The following is a 27651-nucleotide window of genomic DNA, read 5'->3' on the forward strand; positions in this document are numbered from 1 at the left end:
GATTGTTGGGATCAACTTTATTCACTTCATTAAATTTATGGCGCGCTGGAAAAGCCTCAGTGGTAACAACAACATTTGGTCATGCTGACCTCTTAAATTGGTGCAGGTCATGTGGTCACAATTACCTATTACAACACATGTATATAGGAAATAAACTCATCGTAAACAATAACCTATAATATGGTAGAATATAATCTTACCAAATAATATGACAGCTGAGAACACAATTTAACATTGCGTTATACCCCTTTCATAGAACTACATCCAAATCAGTTCACTTTTATTGTTCATCAACAGGCTGGGAAATATACACTTCAAGTGTATGCTTCCATCAGTAAACATGCTTTATGTTAAATCCAATCAATTTATTTAAAAACACAATTAACAATAGAACTGTAAAAACCTGTCCTGCAAGTTGCAGCCATTCTTGCCGTTGCTGTTAAGGAAAACTTCATTTCATTAATGGCTCCACATTTCAAAATGGTATATATGCAACAAAGGTGATCAGATAAAAAGGTCAGCTGCCAGTCAAATCAAGTGTAAACATTGATAATTGATTTTTAGGCAGGTCATATAATCATACTTTTCCAGTCTTCCTGCTGAGAATTTGATTTGTATAGTATGTTTTACATATCTTAATAATCTTTTGTAATAATAATAATAATCATCATAATAAACTGTAAAAGTAATGACGACAGCTTTCATTCACATTCCTTCGACACAGTTGCAAAAGGGCCAACAGTACTGTGGATAAAAGCTAGCAACTGACAGAACTTTTATGTCCCAGTCTGCCTCATTAAGTGCGCACAGCATCTGGTTTGAGGAACAGTCTGCTGTGCCAGTAGTCTGGGTTGTCAAATGATGTGTTGCCTGTGGGATCTCCTACTACTGTGCACACCTTGATGTATCCCCCCAGCCCCCCGCACCTGCTGCTACACACCTCCTCCCCGCCTTCCCTTCCCTTCCCTGGGATGTTCTGATACTCTGCCTCACCCCCTGCGCAAGAGGCCCCACCACAGCCATCCATCTCCTCGTACTCCTCCTCCCCTCTTGCTCCAGCTGCAAACACATCTGGCCTGGGCCTGGACGAACCAACCAGGCTCTCCTTCAGTCTGGGCTGCGGATTAGTGTATTGGTATTCCTCCTCATCTTCCTCTCCTTCTTTCTCCCCCTCTGCCTGAGTCCCTCTTGTTATTTCTCTCTTCTCTGCATCCGAAGTGTTCTGTTCAGCTACTGCACTCTCCCTTCTTAACCAGATGGGCCTGTCTCCAGAGTCTGATCTACGGATGTCCATGTATTCGTACTCTACGCACTCCTGCTGCTTCAGGTTCCCTGGGGCTTCAGCACCATCAGGCACTGTTCCATTCAAAGCCTTTTTCTCCTCTTCAGACAGGTCTCTTCTTGATGCCTCAGGACACTGCACTACCTTCTGGTCCCTTGTGGCCTTGAAGGGAGTGGTGGACTTCACCTGAGAGTGAACATTAACTATGTCATCCCCTAATGGCAAGGGTAAAGTATTATGGGTCGAGAAGGGTAAAGGCAAGACTTTCTTCCAAAGCACTGTCGTTGGACCTTCTATCTGGAGGGAGGGCGTTTGAGGGGAGCGGGGCAAAGAAGCAGGTTTGTTCATGTGCTCATAGTCCTGGACCGGGTCTGCAACAGTCGCCAGCGGAGATTGTAGCAGACGTCTGGAGGATCTTGAGCCTCTCCCACCTAGGTGGCTTACTCTGTAGACTTTGTGGGACAGAAGAAAATCTACAGTTGAGAGAATAGAGGATGCTTTTAACACAGTACCGGCAAAACAGAAATGTCACATTCAAAGGTTTTGCATTCACAGGTATGAGGTGTGTGTAGACAGTCACCTCTCTCTGTTGAGCCTGATGATCCAGGCAGCACGTATCCATAGCAGTCCTCCTCTTTGCCCAGTTCTGAGGTCTCAGAGGCTGCAGACATGCTCCTGTGTCCTCTGGCAAACATGTTTGTATTGCTGTGCTGCTCTGTACCACCCAAATAACTCACAACACCCCTAGCCCCGTGCAGACTGCCAGTTGGCGACGGGCCTTCCGTCAGCTCCATGTCCAGACCACACCCCCTGCCCTCTGACCCCTCAGACAGTGTTCTCACCGAGTTGATATGAGAGCGTAGGGACCACAGCTGAAAGTGACAAATGGGTGAGCAGAAAAAACGGTTTCCCCCAAGGGCAACCAAATACCAATCAGCAAGTGTAAAATTATGATTTGACTCAATTTAAAAAATTTACTATGGCAAAAGTCTAATCATTTTTGGCAAAACCCAGTAATAATAATGTTTAATGTGAAAAGACCCAATTGGAGATGAAGGTTCCTCTGCTCCTCTGATTTTGTGTGTGTATTCGTGTGTGTGTGCTTGAATGTTTGGTTGTTTTTAACCTGGCGTGGATTGTCTCCTTGGCTAGGTGTCATTGGCAGATACCCCACTGGTCCAGCCTGGGAGATGCCACTCTAAAAGAAAGAGAGAAGTAGATGAGAAGTGAGAAAAAAATCGAGATAAAGAGATACAGACCATGCGGTTATGTACCCTTTATTGACTGTGTGTCTGTGATCAATATTTCTAAGTCAAAGTCGTTCTACTGGCTTTACCCTGTAGGAGTTTATTCTTTGATGAGACATGCTTCTAGATGGAGACAGTTGAAGGGGAGGCATGGCCAGACTGCCTTCCACCACCTCCTGATCCTCCAAAACTGCCTCCAGAAGAACCAACTCAGATTCCCTTTGGTTGTTCTCTTCTGACCATGCCTCTGCTCCTTTTGACTGTGAAAGGCAAGGAGTGTTACTGCCAATTTATAAATAACTTTGTTACAGACACGTTTATTCATTTATATTTCTGTCTGTGTCCGTATAGTTGTATGCTGTGTACTATCTAGTTGTGGGCATAGATTCATTTTTTTAATCTAGATTAATCTCACTGTAATCTTGGCGTTAATCTAGATTAATCTAGATTCAAATGGCTCATTTGAAATCCGCCGAAGGCATTCAGAATATGTGTGCTACCCAAATAATGACTAAAAGTAAGTCTTTGTGAACAGGTTTCTCAAGCCAGGTGGCGCATTAGACCAGGAGCTCATCTCCTGTTTCCAAAATGCATCACAAACTGCTTGAGAAAGCTGTTCTACTATGATAATTGGTGATGAAAATAAATTATGTTCAATAAGATGTACTGGCTAAGGGATGCTTTGCGTTTAGGTGGTATTTGAGACCGGAAAAACTCCTACAGTAAACTAATTCCGCATAGCACAAGGTGCAAAAAACCTTTTGCGGTTTCCATTGGGAAGCTTCTTAAAAATACATTTTCCCTGAAGCAAACCAGGCGGCTTCATAGCTGCATCCATGTTAGCACGTCACGTTTGATGTGATAATTTCATACACAAGGCATACACACAGGTTCGAAGACTCGTTCTCGCCCCCTACAGTGCAATTCGGCTAGGTATACATCCACGCTAAAATATCAAGGTGAAAGTCATCATAGCTTGCGTAGTATAGACCCAGCTCCCAACCCAACTTTGAGAATAGATTAACGGCGATATTTTTTTTATCGCTGATAAGAGTCGCAGCGCGTTAACGCAGATAACGGCCCACCACTAGTATTATCTTACCTTCTGTTTCTCCCCTCTCACTCTCATTGCTACAGTCAGGTGTCCGTCTGTGATTGGCTATCTACTACACCCTTCACAAGCTCAACTGCTTCCAACCAATCAGATGTTCACCCCCCTTCATTTAAACCTCACCTGTCCTCTGTTCTGTAGTCACTGTTGGTTTCTGTGTAGTCGACTTGGTTCTGGGGTTGTGTCATACGTTTCTATCTGTTTTTGTGTTTGTAGTGAGTTTAGTTTTTAGATGGTGGTTAAAGTGTTGTCATCCTGTCGTTTAGTTTTACATTTTCTGTTTTGTGCCACTACGCGGTATTGTGCTTTTTGTTTGTTTTTGTTGTCCTTCGCACAGGGGCTTTGGAGTAGGTAAGCTGTCCATGGGCCTACATGTCATCAAGTAGCTTTTCTTCTGTTTAAAACACTATGTAAGGAACGGGTGCCACCCCATGTGTTAAGTGTACGGTTGTTTCTCGGTTTGGTAGTTATGACACTCTTCTATTCATTACTTTCCATTGGCACCATTCCACTGTTTTCCTGTGACATTTGTTTACTATGCCACAGGAGGAGTACTAGGAAGTACTAGTAAATATAAGTTTTTGTATATAACCATCATGTCACTTGTTTGCATACTGACAAACACTCCTTGTTAGGCCTCTCTTTGTCCCTACAATTAGAGGATCATAACAAACTTCAACTCAAATTAACTTTGTTTTTTTACCTTGATGACAAGGTAGCGAGGCGGGTCTCTTGCCATGCGAGTAAAATCATTGGCAAGTTCTTTGAAAGTAGGTCGGATATTCTCATCAATCATCCAACCTGCCAAAAGAGAAAACAGATGACCAAAGGTTTGAATGAGGTGTTTCCTGCTGACTGACTCAGTTAATCCCACCATATAGTCATATCTGGGCATGCTTAAGTGTGTATGGATATGTGTTTGAGTGAGCTTAACTATGGATGTATATGAATGTATGTGAGCCTGTGTATGAGTCTTTTTATGGGTGTACATGTGTGTGTGACTCACACTTGACCATGACCATATAAACATCTATGGTGCAGATATGTGGTTGGGACAGACGTTCGCCCTTCTCCAACAGACCAGGCACCTCATGAGGCTGCATGGACGCATAAGGCTCTGCCCCGTTTGACATCATCTCCCACACAGTCACACCTGTGTTGGGTAGAGGTCAATGGCTTAGTGTTGTTATAATGACAAACAAACCCAACAATTTCCAAGTAAGTCATTTACCAACTCTCTGTCTATTGGCTCATTAAATACGCTTTAAAGCAGTGGTTCTCAAACAGTTTTGGCTTCAATAACCTTTTTTGCTGATTTGTGAATCCAAGTACCTCCTATACCCGTATTTATTGTGTAAAGTATTTATACCAGTATTTTCATGATTTACTCTCTTATTTTATTTATTTTTCACATTGGAAAATGCGTACCATACCACCATTTGAGAAGCATTGCTTTAGAGAACATCAGTAAAAATGTTATCCCATCAGACCCGAAACACAACCAGTCAAAATAATGGAATGTGTCACCATAACTCCAGACATCACTTTGATGGGAATATCTCCGGAACAGGATACTTTCCAGAGCCATCCATTTTAATGGAGTCTGAAGATTATAAAATAGAATATATTCAAATATTATTTTGGTCTAGACTGGATTATACCAAGATTACTTGTCTGCATGAACTGGCCATAGATGAGTCATCATCATCACCTTGACGTCACTATAGACAGATTTCTTGTCGTCAGGGTAGAGGAGGTCGGCAACACCGTAGTCGGAGATCTGGACGATGTAGTCACTCTTCAGGAGGACATTCCTGGCAGCCAGGTTTCTGTGAACAATGCAGTGTTCCTCCAGGTAGAACATGCCCTGGGACGCAGAAAAGCATTCATACATTCATATTCAGACACAAACACTTCTGACAGAATGCTTGTCACAAACACTTCAGAAATACATTTTAGATACAAAATCACTGTTTTGGTGATTCCGACATGATGAGTGCAACCACAGCTTAAAAACATAAAACACCTCACATCTAATATTTCAAACAAAACAATTATGTGGCATGTCGGAGTAACTACATATTGAACCTGACCTATTGACCAGCCTTTTTAGCGAAGAATCTAAACTAGCATTCTTTTTAATGTTCTAAGACTGGGCATAACATGTATATAGTTTCCCCCTTTCTCTTACCTAACATGCTTAAAAAATTATACAAACATTTATTATTCTCCATCTACAAGTATTCTCTGTTTCAGTGTATGCACACGCTCACCTTGGCAATCTGCACACACCAGTTGAGGAGGCGCTGCGGGTCCAGGCTTTCCTTATGCTGCCTTATGTGCTCAAGTAAGGACCCCTGGGGACTGAACTGGGTAACCAGCTGCAGACAGGCACCAGGACAGATACCTAGGAGACGCACAATGTAGGGGTGGTCCAGACTGCCCATTGACAGCATGTGCTGCACAGCACACAGAGAAGGGAGAGAGAGAGTGGTAATTTATACAATAACTTGACAAACGCTTTAGACATTTCAAAATGAGTTTTTTATATATACAAACATTACTGGGTGAGTGCGCATTCAGAGGGCAAAACTGCTTTGGTACCCGGTCAGAAAACCATTGCAATCAACGTAGATTTTGCATTGTTTGTAAATTGTTGTTGAGTCAACAATTAAATGTAATTTCAGAGTTGGATCTGTTTGTCTTTCATTTGCATAATAATATAATATTATGTGAAATATTAGCTAACAATAGTCGGGTCTGAATAAAATTGCCCCACGAAGTTATTCTAATAAAAGTTCAGCAAAAATGAGCTAGCTTGACATGTGCTGTGAATTTTGCTCAGTTTACCCAGTTTGTTTGATTGTTAGCCTGTATCCTCTCAACAATATCAAAAGCATGGTAACGTTAGTGCCCTATGCCCCAAGTCAAAGTAAAGACATAAGGGCTAGTTTACAACCTGCCACATTTGAAAACAACTTGACGGCTATTGTAAACCTGGGGCCCGTTCTCCGTACGTCGCTAACTCAGTTAGCTGGATTTGATTGTTGACGATTTGTCATTAGGTGGGTTCGACATGAACTGACTTCATGCAGCGCAGCAGGCTGCTGACTTGAAATGATCATCCTCACATTCTGTTCCTGTCAATCCTGCATGAGGGAGGGCCGAGCCAACTCACACAGTCAGAGAGTAGTCAAAACTCGGAGGAGAGCCATGATAAATCAATGCATTTTTAAAGATATGTGGTTACGGTCGAGTATGATTTCATTTCATAATTTAATTCAAATTGTTTTCACACCCATCATAGTCAAATTCATAGTTAAAACATTTAAAAAAAAATTACATCATTTTAAAGAGCCGTTCGGGAGCCAAAAGAGCCGGCTCTTTTTGGTGAGCTGAGCCATACGAGCCGGCTCACGAAAAAGAGCCGAAATGCCCATCACTAGTACAGTGAGATCGATTCGAGAACTGCCGGCTGTGTAGCCGAGCACATTTTCTCAAGAGCAACTGCCAAGCCCCCACCCCTCGCCCCTCGCCCCCACCCCTGGCCCCTCGGCTTGAAGCAACGGCCCCGGTGGATGTAGGTGGTATTGCATTTTCTTGTTAGACTTCCGGCTCTTCCGGTCGTTTTTATTCTATTAACTCCAGTCAACATTTACAAAACTATCTCCCCCAATAATTTTTCTTAGATTCTCAAACCTGGCTCATACTACTAGCTTTTTCATAAAATAATTTTTCCTGATTTTTGCTACATTTGAAACCAATACGAAATGGGTAAACTAGCACCCCATTTATTTGCTTACGTCAATAAAAGTTGCCCGCAAATGTGCTCGCGGATACTAACAGGGCATAGTTTATTACTAACATAGTTTATTCCCGTTATTTAAAAACAGATTTGATTTTTCTGTCAAGAACGTTTTTATGTTCATGACATGATGGCAAATATTACATTATGTTAAGCGTGAGCATATTGTTGACATGTCTATCTGGAGCAAAGACTAAGATTAATACTTTAACTGATAACCACAATAAGAAATTATATAAATATGATTAGTCTTGCCTTCAGAAGCTTTTGTTAAACACACCCATTATTCTTTTTTTTAATCGTGTCATAAAGCCAGACTGCTTTTGTGGGACAATGAAGGTCCTCAGTGACTATGTTTCACCCCCACTTATATCTGATGGAAACGTCTTGTATATAGGCCTAATTCTGTTAGTATGCCCCTTTTAAAGGCAAATGTTAAATAAAGTATATTTTAGACACACTTCTCAAGCTTTTATTTATTACATTATTTCCAAGTCTTATTAGATCACGTTATATCCATTAATAGGCGTTTGGTTTTGTAGGTTGAACATATAAAACACAGGCCACATTTCTACACTGATGTGTAAATTGAAGGCAGTGTGAATTTCGTGGCATTTCGTTTGAATATACAGTTGACAGTAAGCTATGGTAAGTCTGCATTATGGAAGATTTCTGTTACCAAAATAACTAGTAAGCTTTCTCTGCCTGGCGAGAACAACGACGGAGCTAGGTGTTCATGTTAACAGTTTATTTAATCCAATACAATGCGTTGGAAATCATACTCAAATCACAAGAAAAAAAAGCAACATATGTGATGAGTTCCATCTACAATAGCCCTATATTTAGCCCTATAGCCTATTTCTAAAAACCAAGTGAAAGGAATACTATACAATGACAGCATACATTTCCGTAAAGTTTGCATCATGTCTCTGATTCTTATCGGATTTGTACCCCATTCTGCCACTGCAATGCCTTAGCTCACACGCTCGCAACCATATAAATCTATGCTCGCGACTGGTTGTCGCAAAGTATGACGTGTACAGCTAGTTGCAAGCGTGCACGAGGTCTCAGAGCTAGGGAAAAAAAGAGCCACTGTTTAAAGCTAGACCGGAAGAGTTGGAAGTGGTCGTGCTCTCGCTTGCCTCACTGCACTGGGCACTTTTCATAGAAATGAATGGGGAAGCCATCTTGGAAGACAAAAGTTGCTTCCTCTAGTAATATTAACTCTATGGCTCTCGCTTGCCTCACTGCGCCACTGAGCACTTTTCATAGAAATGAATGGGGACGCCATCTTGGAAGACAAAAGTTGCTTCCTCTAGTAATATTAACTCTATGGCAACTGCACAGGTTCTAATGACGACACAGCTATTTCATGATTGGCCAGACTCACACACTACAACTTTGACGCGTGTTTTGTAATTATTCTGACACCTTCAGTTTCGCCAACGCTCAAATCCGGACCAAACAGTTTAATTGAATTACAAATGTGTTGAAGAAAGGGTTTTAGTCCGCCTCTTCACTAACGGGAAGACTAAGTTTAATTATAAATAAAGTAAAGTAAGCAAACAGCGCTTGATCGGCCATGACTGACGTCAATGCAGCAAACCACGAGAAGCTGGAATGTCCGATTTCAGAGAGCCGTTCGGGAAAAGTTAGATTTTCCAGCTACGGCAGCTAGCTCCGTGGTGAAGGAGTTGGCTAAGGCGAACGCTAGCGATTGGTTATGGCAGATCAGAGTGGCTCTGGGCAGATCCAATAGTTTTAAACTTCAACAGAGTACCCGCCTTCAAGGAAGTTAACGCTTGTCAATGGAGCGATCCCAGACCCTCTGTACAAATGAAATGTATGAGGGTCTGGTTAGGACCAGGCTAGTGTTCCCTGGCGTTCTGATAAAATCTTCAAATTCGGAGCAAGCTGTTGCTCTGTTGGCTCTGTTGCGGAAACAGGGCGCTCATTTTGGCGACGGTGAGCAGCCAATAGCAGCGTTGCTGATCAAGGTTTCTACTATCGATACATACCCCCTTTTAGACCAACGCATAACTCAATCCAGGTATATTAATTATAAACAACATGGGTGTTCGAAGAACCGAATTAGCCAGATCATGATTAGCAAGATGAAGTCGTCTTGGATGTGTCATTTGATCTCGGATGTAATAAGCGACTTACGGAGAACGGGCCCCAGGGTCTGCAGTTCAATTGCAAACCATCAGCCCGAGCCCACTGAATCAGTCCAGTCAAGTTCTTATTATGTCCGAGTTAGTTTTTTTTTCACAGCTTTCACTTTGACCTCAGTAAACAGATACTTAGAAGTCCATGTCTTGTTAAAAGTTAATCAGAGGCAAAGTTTTTCATTTTCGAGGGCTAACCAATAGCTAACTCTCCTGTCGGTGAGGTTGCGCAAGCGCACATATGTAAATTGCCTGATAACTGTAGTATTTAAGGACTACATATTTACTACCGCTCAACACATTCATTTATTTAACATTTTTGATTTACCTCACGCGTACAATGCCCAGGTCTGCTAAACTGACTCTCTGGTGCTCGGGTCGTAATTTAAAACACACAGCAGGAATATCTGGACCACAGCCAATCAGAGGCAAAGACCCGCCCCATCTCTGTCTCTGATTGGTTTAGACCACGATATGATCCAACCATGAGTGTCAGTTCCGTCAAAGGATACTCTAGAGCCCTGGAAACATATAAGTCAATAGACATGTGTGAAGACTAGCTACAGTAGGTGTGGGACAGTGAGGCAATGGCTGGCCCGATAACATTTGAAGCAAATGCTTCATTTTCAAACTGCTCCATTCTGTTACATCAATAAATTGGTTCTCAGTAATAGTGAGAAATTACCAGATCCATTCATTATTTCAGAACACAAATTAATTTGATATATGTCCAAGTGGCCACCAGGCCTGGACTGGTAATCTGGCATACCGGGCAAATGCCCGGTGGGCCGACGCACTTATGGCCAATATGATTTTTTTATCAATTTAAAATTGGCCAATGACCGGCCCATAAAGCAGGGACAGTGGCCCATTGGTTCATTTTCCATACTGACACTGGGCTAGCCCAATCACATCTATTAACAGTAGGGGTGGGAATCTTTTGGTACCTCGATTTTTAATCAAATTTCGATTCAATATATATATATATATATATATATATATTTTTTTTTTTTTAATTCAATATATGCTTACATTTGATTCAAGTTTGCTGTTTAGTGTTATTTGTTTCTATTTGACTGTGATAGGCAGTTAAGTGTTGAAAAAATAAAATATAACAATTTACAATTTTTGAAATTTGTGAATCGATGTGAATCGCTAGAAGACTGAATTGTGATTAATCTGTGAATCAAATGTTTTCCCCCACCCCTACTTAACCCTTGTGTTATCTTCGGGTCATTCTGACCCATCAGTCATTGTGACCCACCGTCGTATTGCGACAGATTTACCGCATACAAAGACAAAGTGAAGCATTTTATTTTAACCGTTGGGCTGTCTCAGACCCCCCACATTGCAAAGGTTAAAAGAAAATTATTTTAATTTGTTTTTGTATTGGGTAAAATTGGGTAAACACAACGATGGTTCGTTATGAACCTTTGGGTCATGTGACCCGAAGGCAGCACGAGGGTTAACAGACTCCACCCCCTCCCCCTGGGTTTCTTGTGTCAGACGCAGTGGATCAGAGTCCGACCGATTGTGGTGGGCCGGTCTGAGCAAAAAATGCCAGGGCAATTTTTTTGTCCAAGTCCAGCCCTGGTGGCCACCAATCATGTGATTCAATATATAAACACCTGTATCATAGGGAAGCCCAGTGTTTATATAAAGGAACATCTGCATGCATACAACACATCATTCAATTTGTATTTACTTAGTGGTCATGTGCAAGAAATTACGTTTCATGACATTGGATCATTTCATGATTTTGGGAGTTGGGAGTTTTTCAGAGTTGGGAGTTTTGCATTTACATTTAGCAGACGCTCTTATCCAGAGCGACTTACAGTAAGTACAGGGACATTCCCCCGAGGCAAGTAGGATGAAGTGCCTTACCCAAGGACACAACATCATTTGGTTGGCATAACCGGGAATCGAACTAGCAACCTTCTGATTACTAGCCCGATTCCCTAACCACTTTTTGGTGGTTGGTGCAATTCACTGCCAATGGCATTTCTAGCAGCTTGGCACTTTCTACACCCTAGTTGTGACACTTTGCACATCTGTGACATCAGAATATTGTTGTCCTAATTACAATGTTTATGGTATTTTGGGGATTTCAAACATTCAATCTGACATAATTAGCTCAGCACTTTTGGTTGTATGTGTGTGCGTGTGTCCGTATGCATGCATGCTTTTGGGCAGATGAAGTATCATAGTGGTTCCTCTCACATCAGTGATATCATGGAAGGTCTGTCTGCCAGTGCGATCCTGAATGGTCTTGATGGCAACAGGGATCTTCACTGAATCTCCTTCCGGCATCCACAAGCCCTAAATACACATCATTAGTTTAGATTCAAGTTTGCACTGTTGTGCATGCATTTCATATTAGAGTACAAAACAAGTACTGAACAAAAACAGTATGAAAATAGAATGATCCCAGACATAAATACGTAGTGAGAGGAAATTGTGAGCGGATTCAGACCTTGTGTACACTGCCAAACACCCCAGATCCCAGCGCTTTGACCTTCCTTAATTCTGGGGCCCTCAAGATGCGAGCATGGACCATAGCCCCCTTCTCTCCTGGACCGAATGGCTCAAAACTCTATTGACACACACACATTATGTACACACACACACCTAAACACACACCTCATACAGTAAACCTGAATTTACTCATTAACATTCTGTAAAAAATATATCCTTTGCTTTTGTGGTCGACCAGGCTCCATGCGACCACAACCTGGTCAGATGGAGCTAGACATCTTACTACCCCTTTCTCATCTTACTACCCCTCTCTCACCTCTCCACTCTCGAGGTACCTCCTCATGGCTCTTTTGCGGCGGATGGCCTGGCCTCGATGATACAGCAAACCCAGCGAGAACAGAGCGAGGCAGACGATTAGACCTGCCGGGACTCCAAGCGCTATCCCAGTTATCTGATGACTGGGGTAGGGAGGGGGTGTTATGTTGAGACTGGGATGAGCATGTGTGTGTGTGTAAGTTTGTGTGTTTGTCTTTTGTGGTATTGCAGTGCCGTTTTTAAATCCACCAGTAGGGGAAGACAGTCACCTATTTATTTGTCTAGTTGCTTCTGAACAATCCTTCAGACCTGGGCCTGAACACCTGTGACAAGAGGCGCAGAGTCAAAACAAGGGACCTGTATGAAATGCTATGGCACACACACACATACATGCACACACATTCACCCCTGTGTACAGTTGGGTTGGCAGGGTTCACAGCTGCCCTCCTTGTTGGGGTATTTGAAGAGGAGACCCCTATCTCCATCGATCACACCACTGGGGCAGGTTGGCACGCAGTAAGGTCCGTCCTTCGCACTGGCACACCCCACACACTCATTCGCTTCCTTGGAAAGAGAGAAAAAGAGAGTGAGAAATTGAGAAAAATAAGCAAAATATTCCTTACCTGTTCGTGGTATGTTTTCATATTTAATATAACATTGAACATGCTAATTTATTAAGTCCACCACTTTTTCTCCTGTAATATTAACGGACAGTGGGGTTAAATGTTCAATGTATGGACTGGCTATGCATTCAAATGTATGCATTGACTCGGCAGTAATTGTCTCCCACGCCAATTGTAGGCTATACGCTGCTACAGCCGTGTTGCTTTTTTCCGGAATATGTATTGACCATAAACACAAAATAAAACTTATATCTTAAGTGTGGTGAAGTAGGACAATGTTTTTTGTCGCCGGGTGCCATGGTGGATCCTAGTATCAGAGGTCCATTGATGTTGGCTTATAATAGTTCTCATGCCCGCGCTTAACTCAGAGAGTTGAGGTACTCCGAGTTGACTTAACAAATTCAAATCAGCTTTCCTGGAACCGAAAAGTCGGAGTTTCACATTTTTAAGTAACGCAACTCAGAGTTCAGGGTTAGGCTCAGAGTTTGTTAAACCCGCTACCTGGAATACCCCCCCTGGTTACAGTTGCAAATGAGAACTAGTTCTCAACTAGCCTACCTGGTTAAATAAAGATGAAATAAAATAAAAAACAATTATGAGGAGTACAGGTGTTTAAATCCCACTCTCTTCTTTTCTGCATTATCATCCTCTCCTCTTCACAGTTAGGATACCTATCTTATATATTCAAAATGTGTCCTTCCACCAAATCTACACAGTAGTCTCCAGAAAATAATAAAAGCCAGTTTTAATGGTACTAAAAGAAGTCTGTATAAGAGAACACATTTGGTGTACTAAGTGTGTAACTAATTAAATGAGTCATACACATCTTAAAAAGGAATGAGAAGTGAATGCCAAGGAGTTAGAGAAGTTAAGAGAGAGAGCTAGTACCGGTCCAGTGCAGCTGTGCTGTGTTCCTTCCTGTGGTTTACACTCTAGGTGACAGGCTACACACTCTGCTTGAGGCCCTTCAAACTCCCTGGGCTCACTGGGGAAATGGAACAACAGGCAGATGGTTAGAACCTACAGATACAAATACACGCACAACAGCAACAACTTACAGGGTGACACACATATACAAACAACTACCACCCCCCCCCCCCCTGATACCGGATACCTGATACCCAACCTTCATGGGGACCTAAAAAGAAATTGATTTAGGGCCCCCCACTGCCTAAAGGAATCAAATGATATTGACTATTGTCAATGCTTGACACATAAACTATACCCATATCAATTGTATTGGTTGTAGTTGTGCTGCTTACATCATCCTAATGTCAATCTGACATTTAGGTTTTTAACCTTATATGGTTTTTATTTAAAATAAATTGCAAACCAGTTAGAATGGTCTTGTGTTATTTTTCACTTTCATATTCAAAGTAATACAGTACTAGTGGCTGACTGAACATGGTATACTGAAAAGTAACAAAATAAACTAGAGAGGGTACAATTTCTGGGGAAATTGTAGGGTGTGCTTGCGTCGGTTGCACAGGGGTCCGTTTTTGGATGACATTTTTACAACTGATATTTCTGTATATTTTATATAAAAATGCATACTTATTATTTATAAAGATTACATAGATTTAAAAGCATTTTTTTGCTGCTCATTTACAACTGAAAATACGAGTGAAGTGTAGAATGAAATAGATGTCTTCTCATTTCCCCTGCAAGAGGCAGCCTCATCGTTGAATCAAAACGAATAAATTTGGCAGTAAAAATTGACCTAATCTCTATGACTTAAACGTCCTTTTAAGTTTTTCCCTTCTTGTGATATTTTCAGGCATTTAGCCTACTCATATTGCATTCATTCATTAATAAAGAACCCCCTTTGAAGACTATTCAACGACGTTACCGGCAGTAGAAGATGGAATCGCGATTCAAATAGTACCATCTGCTAACTGAAAATATGCCCCCAAAAACGTAAATAAGTTTGACATTTATTTAGTGGAAAATCGCTCATTCATAAAAAGCTTACTGGTAGCGATCATTGTCAGTAACAACGCAAAATGCGATATAGCCCTGTGTGGAGAAGCTGCCCCGGTAAATTGTACTACTACGGTACAGTACTAGACTACTGCTGTGTTCGTCTTGGTAGCGATTGCGTTGGTTGAATTGGATTTAACGTTCCGTTGTACGGTTTAAACTGAAATTAATTATTTTCATGAACAGATTGACAACGTTTAGGCTGTGGCAATGAAGTTCAGGTTAGTAGTTAGATAGACTTTTGATTTAAGTAAGGGGAGTGCCGAACATGTTCTGTCGCCGTTTGACTTCCTAAACAGCTGTGTAGTGTAGATGTTTTTGTAGTGTGTCTCGCGTAAGCTACAGCGTTGCAGTGAGCTACACTGGTTTGAAAGCACAGGTAATGGTAATTTCACCAACAAATCGTTTACTAATGTCAGAATAAATCCTACAACGAAAATGTATGTGAGGAATGTTTATTTTAATGATTGAAAACAGATAACGCTACATCATAGACCACTGTAGTATGTGTTGCCCGGGCAACACAGGCTAATGTCATGATGCTAATACTTCAGTGAAATAGTAGACTACTGTTTCCGAAAGTAGATGTACTTCCTTAATAATATCAGCTTATACTGTACATTACACATGACAATTGTGTGTCATATCACAAAGTAAAATGAGTAAATAGTTATCACCCTGGCCTCTTTGCGTGTGCCGTTTCTGCAGATGTTGGCTTTTAATAGTTCTCGAGCCCGCGCTTAACTCAGAGTTGACGTACTCCGAGTTGACTTCACAAATTCAAATCAGCTTTTCTGAAACCCAATGTTTCCCATTTTAGAGTAGATCAACTCAAGAGTTCAGAGTTAGGTTCACGGTTTGTTAAACCCGCTACCTGGAAGCTATGTTGTTTACTTCTGTAACGTTAGTTTACAACATAGCATAGCCAGAATATCTTGTTTTAGGAAAGTTAACGTTTGATTGATTAAACATCCCGAAATAGCGTTGACATCTTTAATCCACCTAGATATACGTGTATGATAGCAAGCTAACTAGCTAGCTAGGGAAATGTCAATTTTAACTGGTTTAATCTAGTTACATTTTAGTAGTAACTAGCTAGTAATGAATGATTACCATTGACACAAAAAAAAAACATTTCAAGCACTTTTGGGTCTCCTGGTGGCCACAGGGGCTCCAAGCAGGTACTTAGTTTGCTTAACCTTTGTGTTATCTTCGGGTCATTCTGACCCATCATTCATTGTGACCCACCATCGTATTGCGACAACTTTACCGCATACAAAAGCGAAGCAAAAAAAAGTGAAGCATTTTCTTTTAACCGTTGGGCTATCTCAGACCCCCCACATTGCGAAGGTTAAAAGAAAATTATTTGTATTTGTTTTTGTATTGGGTAAAATTGGGTAAACACAACGATGGTTCGTTATGAACCTTTGGGTCATGTGACCCGAAGGCAGCACAAGGGTTAAGAATCGGGCCGGCCCTGCATACAACTACAAACCAAACCCAAACACACACACACACTTACCCAGTGTAAAAGTTGCAGTTGGATACACAAGTGCCATGGCGACTATTGTTCCTACAGGAAAGACACTGGTCCGGTCCTGGTCCCCAGCAGCCTGCCTCGGAACACAATGGGTCACACACATGCCCCTCCTCCACTGTGAACAACATCAACACACATCATCAACACAAGGACACTTGTTTTATGTTAACTGCTATGGGCCTATCGGCTTGCCTTTTTTCTGTTCTAGCAGATGCTGATTGGGCACACCTTGTGCCCATATGGGGCTGCTCCTCACAAGGACATAAAGCTGCTCCAGCATGCCCGACGCCAGAAGATTATAAATGTATTATTAGGACCTTTTTTTTGTTGAGAGTCAATAAACCATGGTATTCTCAATAATACATGTTGTCCCCTTTTGTATCCCTGAATACATTTCCCATCATCCCCTCCCAGTCAATCCTTTGGGTCCAGGATCTTACCACACTCTCTCGGAGGCCTGTTAAGTTTGATGTCATTGAGTTTGGTGCTGCGGTCGCCAAACTGGCGAGTCCAGTTGACGGTGTGGTAATAGCAGAGCTTGGGGTTCTGACTGAGGTACACACTCCCGTCACTGATCTCCCTAAGAGAGCTCAAGCCCAGAGAGGTGAGGGTAGGAACCTTCATTACCATCAGAGAGAAACGCCTTTGGAGGAGAGGAGACATGTACAACTTGGTGTCAAAAAATGCTGCAGATGGAAATGTTGATCCTGTCTTTCTCTACATTATGCAAGCAAGTAAAGCAGTGATTTATTAACAGGTTAATGAGATTATGTTGATTACACTATACAGTCATGCTTAGAACAGGATTACACACACATAGGCCATACCTCTTAACGCTGCACAGGGACATCAGGAGGGTGAGAACAGGAGGGAGATAGGGAGAGATAGAAAAAGAGACAGCAATAGATTACAGACACCCATGACATGCATAAACAGGGGACCTGACATGAGCTGTTGACACAAAAGCAGGGTTTAGTTTATGCAAACACCAAGGAAGCTGGACAAGCGAGTTGTATTCTATGACATCAGGTTAACAACAAAGACATAATGGGATCAGAGGACATCATATGATGACCCTCTTCTCACCCATCCACACACAAACACAAGTACATAAATGCGTGCACACACGTGATTACACATACCAGACTTACTTGTAGAGGGACCTCCCCTGTATTGTAGTGAGATTGGAGAAGACCGATAGATCTTTCAGTTCCTTTGGCCACGACTGGATGTTTAAGATGTCTGGTGGGTAAACAGCAGACAAAGAACATTCAGGCAAATATAAAACAGATAACATTCAAAATGATGAAATCTTTCTTTAATTAAGCTTTACCTGTTATTTCTGTGACAGTCCTGAAGACCTCTAGTTTCTTTGGATCCAGAGGTGGGATTTTTTTAAATTCATCTCTAGAAAACATATCTCAGTTTCAATTCCATCACTGATCAGACCAAAACATTGCTGCTCCTCTTCACCTTTAAACTCACTTACCCAAGAATCCCTGTGATCAGGAAGTGCAGGCTGCCCTGGATTTTGGTGCAGTTAATGAAGCTGTCAATGTTACTGGAGTCAACCGTCTCTCTGTTTTCCCCTCCTGTACCCTCACAGGCTACAAGGAACAGCCAATGATTTGATTTGTTTGTTGGGTAGTTTGTGGGATTTTGGTGTTTCTTATATATTCACTACTGACACCTACTACACTTAGGTTATGGCATTCATGTGTGTGTGTGTTACCTTTGGGGCAAAGTCCTGAACAGGGCTCACACTGCCTCTGGCCTTTCCTCTCTACCTCCTTTTTTTCACGGGGACAACCACTCACACATGAGCTACCATCCACCACGAAGTGTGCTGGGGGGTGGGAGGCAGAGAAAAATGTACCAATGTTGCAAGCACAGTAGGATAAATGCAAAATACTTTAACATACACAAACACAGGTACTCACGAGGGCAGCGGGATACACAGATGGACCCATACTGGTACTTGGCGTCAGGGTTAGTCTCCATCTGGTAGGAGTTCTTATTGTAGATCAGGGTCTTGGGACACTGTGGCACACAGGCCCCTGTGTCATTGAAATGACGGCAAGCCTGCACATGTAAGTACATACAAACACACACAAGCACACACACACAAGTGCCATAATAAGTCACAAGCATGAAGAAGTTACACTTTAAATGTTTGCATAAAAAAGCAGGCAAGCGCATTCTGACCCAATACTGACCAACATAACAACAGTGTAAGCATATTTCTAACCAGTACAGAAAGCTGATAAGCTCCAGATAATGGCCAACTACCGTATTTTTCAGAAAATAAGACACATTTTCTATAAACCGCACCCCACCAGAATTGGAGCTTTGCGTTTGTAAATCTGAGTATAAAGCGCACTGGAATACATGCCGCACTTGATACAGGAACAATGATACCAAGCAATGCACGAGTAGCCTATAGGCAATCTTACACTTGTTGTGTATAGGGTGACTAGAAGCATGACCCTGAAAAGGAGGACACTTGGGTCCAAAAAGGAGGACAATCCCAAAAAGTTGTTGACTGGGGGGGATTGGGGCCATTAGTATGAAATTGAAACAATAACATTAGTCATTTTAGTAAGTCAACAGTAAACTGCAGTCTAAACTCCTGTAAGAATGGTGATGTTTCACAGCATTAAATCATTTTTTTATCTTCCGCTGTTGTTGTGTTCGGAGAAAAAATGATGTTAAGGAAGAGTGCCCGGCAGAACTAGCATTATCCGTGTGCCGTTCTGTAGTGGCATGCCGCTCTAAAGCCCCTTTCTCCCTACTACTCACATCTATATCAATGCGACAGAGCTTACAGAAGGCATGATATTAATCTGTGCTGCTCTTAGTAGTGATGTGTCGTTCATGAACGATTCGTTCATTTTGAACGAATCCTTACAAGGACTCGGGAGTAACGAGTCCTCTCAAAGAGTGATTCGTTCCTTTTTCTCATGGCCGCGCATCGGGACAGTTGCATAGGCCCAGTCGAGGAAACATAAATTATTAGTTCATTTCCCGACTGAGCCTTTGGGTACGAGTCATCGGATCCTTTTTCACATGACCTGCATAGGTTTAGTAGAGGAAAGGAAGACACGGTCGGGAAATGAACGAATCCTTTTGACTTCCTCTACCAGTACTGAGCTTATGTACGTGAAAAACGATCCAAAGACTCGTACCCGGATTCACGGTCGGCAGATGAACGAATCTTTAACCTGGACTCACGGAAGGCAGAGGAACGAATCTTTAACCCGAAAACTCTGTTGGCAGAGGATTGAATCTTTAACCCAAAGAAACGGTAATTTTTCACGTGACATAGGCTCACCCCTGGTAGAGAAAACCGAAACCTAAGAAACCACGTCTTCGAAAGTGGTAAATTGCGACGGTGGGCAGGAAGGAGGACAGGACAAAAGGGCGAAAAGGAGGAAACGCAACAGCGGTCCGGACAAAGGGCTGGAAAACCGGACTGTCCGGACGAAATCCGGACGTCTGGTCACCCTAGGTAACACACTTCGAAAACGAAAGTAAGTGCGTAATGTATGTTTTCTATTGCCCGGGAATTAACTAATATTTACCTTTAGACGCGTGGATAAACCGCGGCTTTATTTCCGAAAAATACTAACCAACTAACTAGGTAGCTAACCAAATGGATGTTGTCTCTCACTGCTGGTGTAGTCTAAATATCAGCATATAACAATTGGACTGGACAAAGTCCATTCACTATGTTGTGTTCTATCAAAACTGATTCCCTTAATTAATTCCAACTTTATGCAGTTGGCTTTAATTGTACTATGTGAGTGAACAATCTTGCCATATAAAGCACATTGTTGTTATTGAAGTGGCTTCTGATCAGTTACCAGCTGAACACGTTCACCAACATGAGTGAGAGAGAGAGAGGGAGAGAGAGATAAGATGGGTAGAGATACAAGGAGAGGGAGACAGAGAGGAGTGGGGGACTCACAAAGCAATCAATGTTTTGGGGTCCAGTACAGCCCCCTGCACATTCTATGTGACAGCAGTCCCTGGGGCTCCTCCCAAAGCAGCGACCATTACACTGGGGGGCACACACCGTCTTTGTCACTGTGACACACACATGAACACACACACATAGGGTAGAGAGAGAAAGAGGTTAACTGTAAGACTAAAAGTCAAAAGCCATGAAAGAAAATGTGGAAGGAAAAATATGTAATCTATTTCCAGAGACAGGATATTTGAGTAAGTGAGAAAGAGAGAGAGATAAAGAACATGTCAGAACAGGGTCATAATAAGAGGGCAAACTCACAGGTCTGGCACTGGTCTTCATCAGGTCCCCAGCAATGCTCCGTACAGGAAGGGTGACATAATCCTGAAGATGTGTGTATGAAAGAAAGAAAGAATATTGTATGCAGTTATACCCTCTAACAGAACTCCATCCTCTTCAATATTTGGACAGCAACCCATAGTAGTATTCACCATATACATACAGAATACCTCCATGCCCACCTTTTTCTCCATTGTCTTGAATGTTTATGGGGGCACTGGCGTTTCTGACAACATCATGCCAGTTCACCCATGGACCATGAGTAAGAAACCTGTTGTTGATGATCTGTACACCACCCTCCAGAATTTCTGAGAAAACACAAGAGAAAGAGTGTAAGAGTATGTGGGGGTGTAAGAGAGACAGTTGGATGGCGAATATGTGTGTGTGTGTGAGGGTTTGTGTGATGATCTGTTAGCAGCCAGACACTGCACACCAAGACATTACACAAGTTACATGCACGCATTAAAAATAAACTTGTTGAAACATGTTAGAGGAACCTTCTCTTCTCAAGAATGCTGGATGTTTTGTAACAGAAACTAACAAGCAAACATGATCTCACGCACACACAAACATATCTGAATACAGATCAAATCACCTGTGCTGGCAGGAGGGCTTTCACAGAACATTAATTAGTCATGGAATAATCATCAATCTCCCTTTAACAATCAACTCCATACTCTTTCTCCACAGTACACACGTCTGCATCTACTAAGGGTGTGGAGTAGCAGCAAGGAGAGATTACAGTGGTCCCCCACACACTCCTTGACATAACGTCTTCTGAAGTAATCGCTTCAATGGAAAACAAAACTCAATGGAAAAAAACTACACTGATTTCTGTAGCAGATACACACTTGAAATATACTGTACTATCAGTAGTACAAACCAATTTGTTCATACAATCTCTGTTTACTGATCATTTCTTCAAAGCTCTTTCATCCTTCACAATTTTGTCCCTATAGACACTTTTTTACTTCATCCCCTTTGTTTCTTCTCCATCCACCCATTATAAAAAAAGTTTTCTCTCTCTTTCTCTCCTTTTGTCTTTCTCTCCCTCTCTGGCCCCCTCACAATTTTACCCTCACTTCCTTTCTTCTCTGGCTCACTTCTTTATTCCACACTCTGTAATCTATTTCTTCCTCCCCTCTCTCACTCCCAACCCTCAACCCATGCCTCCAACATCTGCCCTCCTCCACATCCCTTTCTTCTCTCCTCACCGGTCAAGTGCGTGAGGCCTAGGTGTTCCAGGCCATTGGAACCCTCCTTGGGGTAGTTTAACAGGACAGAGAGGGCAAAGCTGCTGTCATAGAGTGTGTTTCCCCTGATGACACGCAAATGCTCCAGTGGCAACCGGCGGAAGTGGTTCATGGCGATCAGGATGTAGCCCGTCACCTCTCTGATGGTCTGAAAGAACATGTGAGTGACAAAGCATGTTAAAGATCCTGTAAAGCAAATTCCATGATTTGCTTCTCAGTACATTATATACGTGTGAAATGAGTTCCTGAAAGCATGTGCAAAGCGCGAAAACTTTGTCGCACTGAAATGTGGAGTTTGACCGTTGAACAGTTTCTCTTCCGTTTTCAGCTCAGGTTTTGTATAGGCGAAGCCAAAACCCGACCGATCTACGTCAGATCACAGACGGTTGCATTCTGTTACTCAGCTGGTACGATGCAAAGACAAAGTAATTAACACTTAAAACACTCAGAGACTGCAGGTAGGTCTGTTCTGATATCTGCAATTGATTTAGCTAGTGTTGCTGTTGCTAAATTCAACAAATTCGAGGGGGCAGAGCTTCAGCTCCTTCAGGCGACACGCCCCCCAGTCTCAAGCAGAGAAGACGATTTCAAAGTCGAATTTAACATACTTGTCGGTGGGTTTTTTGAATTTGAATTTGGATGGGTAGTAAAAAACACATTCTTCTGTGGTGTAATGAACTTAAAACTCATTTTCAATTTCATCCTTTACAGGATCTTTAAGCACATGAGCAAAGTAAACTAGTGTGGGTGCATTATAGGATGACATCACTATCAAAATGAGCTGGCCAACATACTCAGATGGTGATGAAAGAAAATAATTGTAAACTGGCAGTGATTACATTCAGTAAATCATCACATGCAGGTACTGAAACTAAAAAGCCAGACCAAAAGCAACACGTGTACAAATAAAATAGATATTATAAACAAATTATCAACTGCAAATTTGGACTTAACAGGATAAAGTTGGGAGTTGTGGATAATTGAGGGACAAAAGCAGGGCTCTCCAATCCTGGTGCTCGAGGGCCGCTGTCCTGCATGTTTCCCTGCTCCAGGGGTGTATTCGTCGTAGCTCGCTAAGCGGTTTAGCGAGCTAATTTTCAGGCTAAGATAAAAAACGCCCCTCTTTTTGGTTCGTCGAAGCAACTTTCGATAAATCACCATAGTAACATATCAATTAGCACTAACCTGCTCCAGAGCAGGCTAACGTAAGTGTAGCTGGATATGCTTGCCACACCCCCGGAAAATAACATGGCAGCTCCCTTTTTGAGAGACCCAGTTGGTGGTGTACAGATCATCAACAACAGGTTTCTTACTCATGGTCCATGGGTGAACTGGCATGATGTTGAATTTAGCAACAGCAACACTAGCTAAATCAATTGCATATATCAGAACAGACCTACCTGCAGTCTCTGAGTGTTTTAAGTGTTAATTACAGTTGACCACTGTCAACTGGGTCGAACTTTAGTTCGATTAGCTTTCCATAACAATAGAGTTCTTCGCGATTGTCAAGATCCTTTATTTCACACGGATGAGTTCTTGTTTGAGCGATATCGATTCAGCCGACATGGACTCATTTCTTTGAAAGACCTTCTCAGGCCGTACATTGCAAATATCACACGCCGCAGCAAGCTTTATGCTTTATTATGAGCTTATGCTGCTGTATGTGAATATGTAACGCTATGTTTTACGAAATGTCTTGTCTTATCTGTTGTGCCTGTGCTTTTTATGTTTCACTGTGGGAGAGTGGGAAACGTCATATCGATTCCTTTTTATGTCTTGACATGTGAAGAAATTGACAATAAAGCTACTACTTGAAACTTTAACTGTGCTTCAGACTGCATAGCCTTCAGGTTTTTTGCGTCAGGTATAGGCTACATTTTTATACAGTATAGGCGATGCAGAAAACATTGGCAAAGCCGCAGCATGCGTTGCCGTAAGAAAAGTGTACTTGGCGCTTAACCAGCTGATGAATCAATTCATCATATTCCCTGGCCATGTCCCAGTCAATGAAATCAAAGAGTGATTTACACATAGGCCTACATGCATATACACATATATGTGTATATGCATATATACACATATATATATATACATATATATACATATATAAGCGCAGTAGCCTACATTTATCCTCATAAGTGTCTATGAATTCGTATCAATTAGATACTCTTTGGCCTTGTTTTTATCTAGCCTACTTATTCTGAAAGAGTTGAGATCATTATTTTCGCTAGCAAGATCTCATTCGATTATTAATTTCCATTAAGCCTACTGCCAGCAGGCACATTTAAAGAAATGTGATCTGATTGATTGGGGTAATGAGGCACTTAAGATGAGCTTATACATTTCCCCAAAACTTTCGCATTTAGCTTATCGGCAATTTTTTGCCAAGCTGCTTGTCTTGCTCTGGCAGCGGTGGCGGTGTTTGACTTAGCCATGATAATATGCTTATTGTCTTCGTAGAGACTCATTATAATAGTTTGCTCGGATGGCGAGATAGCCTATCACCGCTCTCTCTTTCGTCTTTTCCGCCATCATACCGTTAGAAAATCACGGTTTTGGTTATCGACCTTTCCTGCCTTTTGAAGTAGGACGTGCACGTGCAATTTCCCTGATAAGTTTAGCCTGAAATTAACCACATGATTTGGATGCGGATCAGCCGTTGACGAACCGATATTTGCTGTTCTCACTCATCTCGCTAATGTTAACGGGCTAAAGGGACAATTGATTAACTTAGCTTCAACCCTTACGACGAACGGGGAGCACTCCTGTTTCAAATGAATGGGTTGTTATCAAGCTCTGTGGAAGCCGGGTAATGACCATTCATTTGAATCAGGTGTGCTGTAGCAGGGAAACATCTAAAACATGCAGGACAGCGGCCCTCGAGGACCAGGATTGGAGAACCCTGGACTAAAGTGACAGTTAAAGGTTTAAGCATCTTTGGAACATTTCTAAGATCTAGAAGTCTCCCTCCATTCCACCATACTGAGCTGGATACTAAAACTTGAATTTTCAATAATAAATATAATAAATGTATTTTTCCTGTGGGGGTGTGGGGGAAAAGTCTTGCTATTTAAGGTAGTGGTGTGCCTTCTTACCCCAAGGAAAGAGAGGTCCCAGTCCTCCTCGATTAGAGTGATCTCCAAATTTCCCATGATGATCTTACATCCAGTGTATCTGTCCCTGATCAGCTTGTACTGGTTCTCGCGGGTTCCTGTGGAGCTCAGGCCGTTCTGGGTACCAGAACACACCACTAGCAGAGGGTGGAACCAAAGAGAGCAAGACAAAAGTTATATTCCCCCCCAAAGAATTCATCCCTTGGGGTGCAATTCAATCAATCTGCAGCCATGATGGTAAGGATGAAAGTATTTGTTAGTGGTAAATGTTTTTTGTGTGTATTTCTATCTGTTTGTTGCTGTGGGCATATTGTATTAGTGTGTCTTAAAAGTGTGTCACTGTGTCTTTTTGATGTTGTGTCTGTAGCTGGTGCTCTGCAGTGTTTGATGCTGGGAAGACCGTCACCCTTCTGAGGATAGCTGCCTGAGCCTCAGGCTGATGGAGCTGAATGGAATGAATGGAAGGACAGTCTTCTCAGACAAATACACTGTTGTTGTGTAGTCATAAATGTGGACTGTGTGTACTAGAAAGAGTGATGTAGTGACAGACAGTGCCTGTGACTGTGTGTTTGTGTGTCAGTGTGTGTGAGACTATATGAGCGAGCTTGAGTGTATCGATGTGTATGTAGAAGCCTCTGTGTGTGTATTTCAGTTTGTGCGTGTGTGTTTGAGGGGCCGACAATGCTGAGATCATAGTAAGGAGACAAAAGGCCATGTGTAAGAACTCTATTCTGGTGAAGGCAGTGGAGATAGGGAGACAGGAAGGAGATATGCACACCATCTCTCATTAAGCCATTTTTAACCAGCAATTGTTCATTCATGATATGAAATTGAATATAGCATCCAATGCAACTGTAGTTTTATTTATTTATTCATTTAGGAGACAAATTACTGAGACAAATCTCATCTAAACATCAAAAAAAAAATTAGTTGTTGGTGCCACAAAGTACATAGAATGGGGGCAGATTATTGTCACATATGCACTTCATAGTTTCTCTAATCAGTTGCTTGTGCAAGCAAGCAAGACTCAATAATAGTGTTGTATGCTGGCATGGATGATGCCTTTAAAAGTAAAAAACGTTATATGCACATAAGGCATGGCCAACCCATGCAGTGCACCCATTTACTACTTACACTTCTCCCAAGCAAATATTGGCATTGGAGAGGAGTGGAAGTAGTAAAAGGACCAAACAAAAGCAGTTAATCTAGGAGCGTACATTGATTCTGTCCATTTTTGACCCTCTGTAAACATAACACTGGATATTTTAGCTGCCAGCACAAACTGTGAGGTTCTCACAGTCAATAACAATCAGAAAATCACTTGATTGCACTTTCAATAGGATCCCAAGTGGCGTTTTACAACTGGGTGGCCATATTACCGCCTTCCAAGCCCCCTGTGTTTCTGCACCAAATATAAGTTGTGTGGTTCATTGCCACCGGTGTCTCAATGGCTGAAATATTACTGCAATCAGAGAGCCCTATTACAGTGTATTATATGGGTAGCAAAGTTCCCTTGTACAAGAACAGAGCTGCTTTCTGTTGATGGGAAAGAAGGAGCTTAGTTAATCATTGCGGGATCAGTCACCCAAACTGCCAAGACCAAGATTAATGAGACATGCAACAGTCCATGTTTTTAAGTTAACAACCAAACCAGTCTTGTGTCCCTTGAGTTTCATTTGGTAAAAAATGCACATTCGGCTGTCGAATATAAAGTCAAATATTGTCAACTATAATATATTTTTTTTCAGTGTGATTTTGGACCTGTTGTGAAGACCCCACCAGTGACTTTTATAGTACAGACCAGCCCAATATGACTCAGAGTAAAGTCATTGGAAGGGTAACAAAGATTCAGACACTCCTTTAGGTGTAACCAGGAAACAAGAAAGCAAATTCATTTCTGGGAATTGATTAAAGACAGTTTTTCTCAAGTTAGCTTTTGCATGTCTTTTAAATAAACACATATAGCCTACTTGATTAATACGTCCTTTTCGGTATATTATTTATTTAAGTTAATGTAAATGTATCCACCTACCTTCGTGCGTTTGAGCCGACGTGGGATGTACACACGATAAAAACGCAGCGCACAACACGGACACCTGCCAACAGTGCATGCTAAAGTCGAAATCGGTCAAACAGAAGTGAACATGTCCAGTTTTTATAATCCCACAGTATGATCTTAAAATTATTCAACTGTGACTTCAAAATAGATAAATATGTATCCAGTCTGATTGCAGTACCTCAATATCCACACCCGGATTATCAAAATATGGTCATGGGTCTAACGTGAATATAGAAATTACTATTAGACTGACTAGACTATGTTGTAACGAAAATGAAACGTACACATTTGTAAAAAAAAAAGACATCTAGAAAGAAAGGCAACGGCAGCTAGAGAGACGCGTCTATTCCAAGTTTGGAAACATTGACTGAATA

General features: G+C 41.8%; 1 protein-coding gene across 4 annotated transcripts; it reads right to left on the minus strand.

Moving 5' to 3' along the window:
* LOC134018345 (receptor tyrosine-protein kinase erbB-3-like) lies at positions 1–27651 on the minus strand. Of its 4 annotated transcripts, none has more exons than XM_062458248.1 (28): positions 27251–27651; positions 25201–25355; positions 22067–22253; positions 21023–21160; positions 20835–20897; positions 20514–20632; positions 18487–18628; positions 18279–18392; positions 18036–18153; positions 17880–17953; positions 17698–17788; positions 16987–17189; positions 16529–16619; positions 13915–14011; positions 12810–12967; positions 12673–12726; positions 12405–12546; positions 12087–12206; positions 11834–11932; positions 5914–6099; positions 5352–5507; positions 5168–5243; positions 4647–4793; positions 4344–4441; positions 2619–2789; positions 2409–2480; positions 1863–2154; positions 1–1755 (listed from the first exon to the last, which is right to left on the minus strand). In XM_062458248.1, exons 1-28 carry the CDS (start codon positions 27327–27329, stop codon positions 797–799), a joined length of 4401 nt encoding a protein of 1466 aa, XP_062314232.1. In that variant the 5' UTR covers positions 27330–27651; the 3' UTR covers positions 1–796. The 4 variants fall into 4 exon arrangements, with proteins under 4 accessions (XP_062314232.1, XP_062314228.1, XP_062314229.1 ...); XM_062458244.1 differs by having other exon boundaries at positions 16529–16661; XM_062458245.1 differs by having other exon boundaries at positions 16529–16661; positions 21035–21160; positions 27251–27650.

The sequence above is a fragment of the Osmerus eperlanus genome, chromosome 4 (assembly GCF_963692335.1).
Source record: "Osmerus eperlanus chromosome 4, fOsmEpe2.1, whole genome shotgun sequence".
In the NCBI taxonomy this organism is placed as follows: Eukaryota; Metazoa; Chordata; class Actinopteri; order Osmeriformes; family Osmeridae; genus Osmerus; species Osmerus eperlanus.